General features: G+C 29.9%; 1 protein-coding gene across 1 annotated transcript in view; it reads left to right on the top strand.

Moving 5' to 3' along the window:
• Positions 1-4,645: 4,645 nt before the first annotated feature.
• The window catches only part of LOC111640952 (cytochrome P450 3A8-like), a 9,588-nt gene continuing 7,303 nt past the window's right edge, over positions 4,646-6,930 (top strand). Inside the window, exons 1-6 of the mRNA XM_023387043.1 lie at positions 4,646-4,702; positions 6,007-6,131; positions 6,241-6,337; positions 6,452-6,504; positions 6,581-6,677; positions 6,756-6,872. Of these exons, the coding sequence (XP_023242811.1) occupies positions 4,646-4,702; positions 6,007-6,131; positions 6,241-6,337; positions 6,452-6,504; positions 6,581-6,677; positions 6,756-6,872 (546 nt within the window). The remainder of the gene's footprint in view (positions 4,703-6,006; positions 6,132-6,240; positions 6,338-6,451; positions 6,505-6,580; positions 6,678-6,755; positions 6,873-6,930) is intronic.

Raw genomic sequence — 6,930 nt, 5'->3', positions numbered from 1 at the left:
GTACTCGTAGCGCCATCTGTTGGACATAAAAGCCTTAACCTAGATTATATCTTTTAATTTATATGAATGTTTAACGGAATAATATACAGCCTATGTCCACCCTGAAGTTCCGTTCTAAATATTGGTGAAAGAATTTTTGAAATCGGATGAGTAGTTTCGGAGATTACCTGCTGCAAACAAACTTACATACATATACATACAAACATTACCTCTTTATAATATTAGTATAGATTAAGACAATTTAATTTTTTCATATATATTTAAAATAACCTATTATTTTTTTTGTTTATAATTAAAAAAGGATTTTTTCCTTCCTATTTATTATATATATTTTCTTCTGCACGCTGTTTAACTATTATTTAAAGTTAATCCAACGGTATTAACTTTAAATAATACAACGAATTACACAAAAATAAAAAACAAATAGCAGGAAATAGGAAATGACGACAATGTGAAAATTTTTTAGCCTATAAAAACAGTTTATCTGTATTACTTTGAGTTGTTTTCTTTTTTTTTAATCTTATTTAATGAATGTGTTTTGGCAGATTATTATACCAAATTGAATTAGACATTGGTAATAATTGGATGAATTAATGTAAGTTTGTGTTATTTTAAATTTATTAACTTTTACTATAAAATTTCCATAATTTAAGTAAATTAATCCATTAGTTTTTTATAACATTTTAGTTACAATTTAAAATATTCTTTCATTCCTTCTGATGATAATTGAATTTTTTAAGTCTATACATTTCAAATTCCCGTCCTATACTCCGATTTACAACAACATAATTCGTAGTTTATTTCATAATGTTGATTTTTTCCCAACAGCCTAATTACAAAATTCATTTCGAAAAGAGCAGTTGCATAGGCCTACATATAAGCGTTGATTATAAAACAATTTTTTTGCATATTCAGGACATAAAATTAAAAATATACGTATATTACATAACCTTAAAATTCTGTATTTAAAATTTACAATTTGTTATCACATAACTATGACTATTTGAAATCCAATTCCATGCACATAACGCCTTAAACCTAAATAACAAATATAATCTGTTCTGTCCGACTTTGTTTAAATTTTTACTAATCAATATATACAATTAACCTAGGCCTCCTGCTCCTAAGCTTTTCATATGTGGTCTCAACTTTCATCTATCGAACGTCTTTCTCGAGATTAAGCAACGACAGACAGCCAGACGGACGACAGTGGAAAGTCTAATTTTTCTCAAATTGCAGCCCATTTTCATTTGGCTACAGTTTGAAAAAATGGGCTGAAAAATGGGATTTTAAAAAGATTTTGGATGCGGTTTGATTGTTCTAGTCTTGGATCGAGTCCTTATGTGACAATACGAGGACTCGAGTTGAGACTGTATAAAGTTGTTTATAGTTTTATAAACAGTGGGGACCGATTTGTCGGTAACGGAACAAACCAAAATCATGATATAATGTTTGACAAGGTAATGAAAACCATAAAAACAGTAAACTATAAACTAAAGCTATAAAGTTATTAATGAAATTTAGTCAATTGGAAATGAAATTGTGTCTGGCAAATGTTTTTCGCCATTTTCGCTTTTGTCTTTGTGAAGAATCGAAGGTTGGAATTTTTAAATTTCACAAAAAAATATTTTTAAATTAATATTTTGATTCATTTTTATAATTCAATCCCAATTTCAGATGGTGATGGATTTTAGTTTTGGTTTAGACGTCCATAGTCCTAAAGAAGTTATTTTAAAAATGGAATGCAGGAATTAAACTATTTGTTGCTTAAGTTTTAATAATACTTTTTAATTATTACATTTTCGATAAAATAATTAAATGTAATTAATAAATATTCAAAAAAGAATAATAAAATTATGTTTCTAATATTATTTTGCGTATGGTATTGTACTTTTTTCATTCTTTCAGTCTTGAGGACACTTAGAAGTTCTTTTACTAAGTCCACCGTTGGTTCTGCCAGGCCCTGATATGTCGGGCCCTGTCCCTCACCACCCGGCTGCTCCATTGTGGGCCTGGCCGAATGCATAATGGGCTTGCTATAAAAGGCCTTCTTAGTGCCCACAGAGAGGATGGCGTTAAAAAAAAGCATTGTACAAATTTATTTTACGATTTATAATATATTTNTAACGGAACAAACCAAAATCATGATATAATGTTTGACAAGGTAATGAAAACCATAAAAACTGTAAACTATAAACTAAAGCTATAAAGTTATTAAATAAATTTGATTTACAATTTGATTTCAAAACAACTTTTAAGTGATACTGCAGATGTTTCCAACTTATTTTTATGTTATTTGTGCATATTACTATATATTAACGGATTTTTCGATAGTCAGGACCTTTAAGTGGTCACTGAATGTTTGCGACATCGCTTCGGCGATGACTACGTCAGGATAGAAGACACTGCACAAGCAACTAGGACTGTTTTTGTTTAATGTCCGTGTTGTTACTAGTTCACGCAAGCAGTCACCGGTACAGGCGATCGATATTCGGGATGGAAGAAATCTTAGAGGCGGCACGTCGGAAGTGAATTACTCGGATGTCAATTTAACAACTAACAGCCGTTTAATTTCAAAGAAAAAGAGCACACGATACAAACTTAGACCAATTAATTAATATCTTGCGATCTAACGTAAGTGGTCGCGAGAGAGAGAGAGAGTTTACAATAAATCACGCGTAGATGTAACTACTGGGGTTTGAAGGATCCACTTGTCCACGTGGTAACCTCTCTGTCCTGTGAGTAGAGATAAAATCTAGGATTGTCCCGAGTTTCGGCGACGAAGTTAGTCCTACTCGGAGGCAACAAAGTATTTCAATGTGGCAATGGCAATGTATTCAGTTTCGGAGACACGGAGTTAACGGTATCGGTCGAGGCACTGAGCATTTCCGCTGTCATAGGTCGGGTGACGACTGTAACCCTCGCAAATTGTTGAGTGATGGAGGAACCGGCGGCGACTGCTCCATTCTGCCGACAATTCTGATATTAAAACGGTAGCGCACGGCCTGGGGTCAAAGGATCACGAAGGAAAAGGTCAAAGGAAAGCGTCGCTTTCGCCTTTGAGAACATGAAAAATGAGAAGTTCTCAGATAGTAAAGGATAATCATCAACGATAGTCATCAAAATAGGTATGATGAAATCGTTGTTATGTTTTTTATTGAAGTCCAGGTTTTCACATGTTTATAGCTAAATACGCTTAGTTTTTTTGTTATGTAAAAATAATAGACTTTTGCGAGAATCTGGAGATATAATTCAAGATCTATTTAGAATTTAATATAATTATTTAACGATTTAAACAAATTATTTAATTAGGAGAACGACCTATAAAANTTGTTGATACTTCCATTGTCGAAACCTTAATTCTGTCCCTCTCTCCCTGGGGGAGAATTTCGTAAAATTCCTTTTTAGTGTGCGTTCTCGTGACGTACCCTAACTGTGTAACAAATTTCAACTTTCAACTTCTAACCGTTTCGGCTCTGCGTTGATTGTTATTACAGTATTATTATTATCAACCCGTCTCGATTAGATTGTTTAAAACGTTAATAAAAATTATTTAACGATTTAAACAAATTATTTAATTAGGAGAACGACCTATAAAATAAAATAACTCTCGAGATTGAAAGAAGGGGGAAATGACACTTCCTTTCTGGTTAGAAAGATAAGACCACTTTCCGTAGTAAAATCAGTCCTATCACTTGTTTATAATACAGCTGTTAGTTCGAGTAACCCCCCTAAATCCAGTCACACGTGTAACAAATTAACGCCTGATTGGAGGAGATTCGGGGATAAAAAAAGTAAACATCCTGTTCTCGAGGCTCTCTGGTCTCGAAAGTCGCTCCCTGATCCACATTAAAAAGAAAATTTCATCGGAAGACATTCCACTATTAACAAGAGGTATTACTCACTACTCATTGTAAACTCTCTCTCTCTCTCGGACAAATAGAGGTGTAATTAGTTAGCCTGTCCACGTGGATACGTATATTTTTTGTCGCTTTGTATTTATTTTACTTTATTTTACTCATTAAACTTTTGTTATTTGTTAAAGTGGGTTGGAGTAGATTTACGTTTAAAAGGATTCATGAATCCTCCCATTCGAACGTTATTGAAGAAATTGATACTCGAAAATTTTATCACCTTTAAAAACTATGTGACGTCGGAAAAGTAATTAAAATCTATTCCAGTACACCAATGTATATTAAAAAGAACATATTCAATATATATATAAACAAAATTAAATTACGTACAAATGACATAACAGACCAAAACGTAAAAGTCGAGCACATATACCGCATCATTCAATTAAATAACTACCCCAACAAAATTATTAACATACAGCTGCATAACCATACAATGCGTATCCTTACTAAATTATAGAAAATAAACGTACTTTTTCCATCAAAAAGGAGTGTTCCTGTGTTATCTATTCTCAACAGGAACACTTTCGAAGGACATATAAGATTTCACCCTATCCATAGAAATAAGAGCAAAAACTAATACAAATTTATTTGAAATACAGTAGTTAAGTTAAAAGAAAAATCACGATATTATTACATTGGATACATGCTATTTATTTTATTTATTCATTCATTTTTCATATTCATAAATTGCGAATAAATTTGAATAGATCTAAAAGTATGCCACAGAAATGCAGTATCAAATTTATACTTCCGGTAATAACAGATATAGAAGTTTGATACCTCAGGTATATTAATCTATCTAAACCCTGCATTTTTGCGTGCTATTTTGATAATTTAACCTTTGAACTTTAAAGATAAAAACAGTTGTAACTTTAATATTTTAAAATAATAATGTATATCTTGCGGCATGAATCTTTGAAAGATTCTCATGCGGAATTTAAATGTACTTCTTCATTTAAAATCTTTTCAATGACAATGCTGTAGGTTATTTGCTTAATTTATTAAAAAGTATGAGAGTTTTGGACATTTCTGCTGTTATTCTATTAAGATTGACAGGCAGAAGCGCATACAATAATACAATGATCTATTAAGTATTGAAAATTAGTGAAATACAGTATAACGAACATCAAATCTGACGTAAAGAAACAGATCGAAAGTATCTCCACACAATTCTCCACGAATAGATAAAATTTTGATAATTTTATTTGTACAGTTTAAAGATATTTTTTTTCAAATTTATATGGGTCTAGACTAGAGACTGATTGTTAACGGTATTTAATTTGTAAATAATTGAGCTGCAATTTGAAACAATTCTAGTCCTATAAATTCACACTGTCGTTCGCCCGTCCGTACTTCGTCTATATTTCCTTAATTTCAAGAACGGAGAAAGACGAGACCAGATATGGAAACTTTATGAACAGGAGGCCCCGATTAACTGAATACGAACCGGAAGTCACGTTACTTCAATTTAAAATTTTCCTCTGAAAGCAGTTAATAGATGACCAGAACGACTCAACTCTTAAAGAAAAAGTATTATGTACAGGGAAGGGAAATACACTACAATACTAATTCGTAGTAAACAGCATATACATTTTAAATTATTTTAGATTAAATTACTGTATTTTAAATTACATAAATGAAAAATAGGATTAAAAATTGCAGCCCGGTATTGTGACGATAAAACAATAAATAATTGTTCGTTTATATTCAAAAATATTAAATTAAAATTAAATTTAAAAAAAATCGTCGAACCGGTGTTTAGATTTAATTCTATGTAGATAATTTCAATATGTTTCGATTTTCGATTTATAAATTTATAGTAAAAAAATTTCATATCATATGAAATCACAAAATGAAAAAGTAAAATAAGGTACTGTAAATTGTGCTAATTTACAAATTATTATCTAGCTTTGCATACAAAGAACTCTCTTTTCTTTATAATTTAATATTCTGCTGTTATAAAATTATATATCAATTATGTTATAAATAAAAATATCATTACGAGAAAATTCTATTTCTGACATCAATTGTGTATCTAATGCAATATTTTTAAAAAATTTATCTCTTTTTATTTTATTTTATTTTGCAGCATTACAGTATAATAATAACGTATATCGTCAATAAATTTGAAGTTCAAATGGACTACTTTCTATTTCTACTTTCTACATATTGGATTATTGGATTTTTCATCGCTTTAATATCAGTTACTTACATGTAAGGTTTTTCATTTTCCTCTCATAAGTTCCAACAATTATTAAATATTCTAATTAACATACTAATATACTAACATACAACTAACTAACATTTAATTTAAATACTTTAGTTATCTCAGCATAGTGTATAGCTACTGGAAAAGAAGAGGAATTCCTTCACCAAAAACAACGTGGTTGTTGGGTTCATACGGGACAAGATGGAAAGAGGTACATTTCTTATTAATACATTTATTTATAACTAAATGTAATATAAAATATTTCAAATTTACTTTTATATTGTTAATTTAATACGTAATTTCATATAAAATATGTATTTTTAAGCCTCAAGGTTATATAGAATTGGAATGGTATAAGAAATATGGAAGAATATTTGGGTACGTTGTATCTTAATTTATAATTGATTTCGTTTCTGTTTTGTATTAAATTATCGCCATTATTTATATTCTCCAGTATTTACGAAGGATTAAATCCCATTCTGATGGTTTCTGAACCGGAATTAATTAAAAATATATTGATAAGAGACTTCAATAAAATACCGAATCAAAAAGTTAGTAATTTTGTTATTTAATAATAAATTTTAATTCTGATTTTTAATTGTTTTTTTGAAAAAATTAATAATAATTAGCGGTGGAAATTTGGAGATCGAATTATCGATAATATGGTTATCACAATGGAAGATGAGGAATGGAGAAGAGTAAAATCTACTCTCACGCCAATATTTAGCATTGCTAAAATTAAAAAGGTAACAAACTTAAAATTGTAAATTATTATAATTACAAAATTGATTTTATTTCGAAAAT

The sequence above is a fragment of the Centruroides sculpturatus genome, unplaced genomic scaffold (assembly GCF_000671375.1).
Source record: "Centruroides sculpturatus isolate CEXI.00-Female unplaced genomic scaffold, Cexi_2.0 scaffold1461, whole genome shotgun sequence".
In the NCBI taxonomy this organism is placed as follows: Eukaryota; Metazoa; Arthropoda; class Arachnida; order Scorpiones; family Buthidae; genus Centruroides; species Centruroides sculpturatus.
The sequence above is the reverse complement of the archived record's forward strand: the minus strand, read 5'-3'. Positions and strand labels throughout refer to the sequence as shown.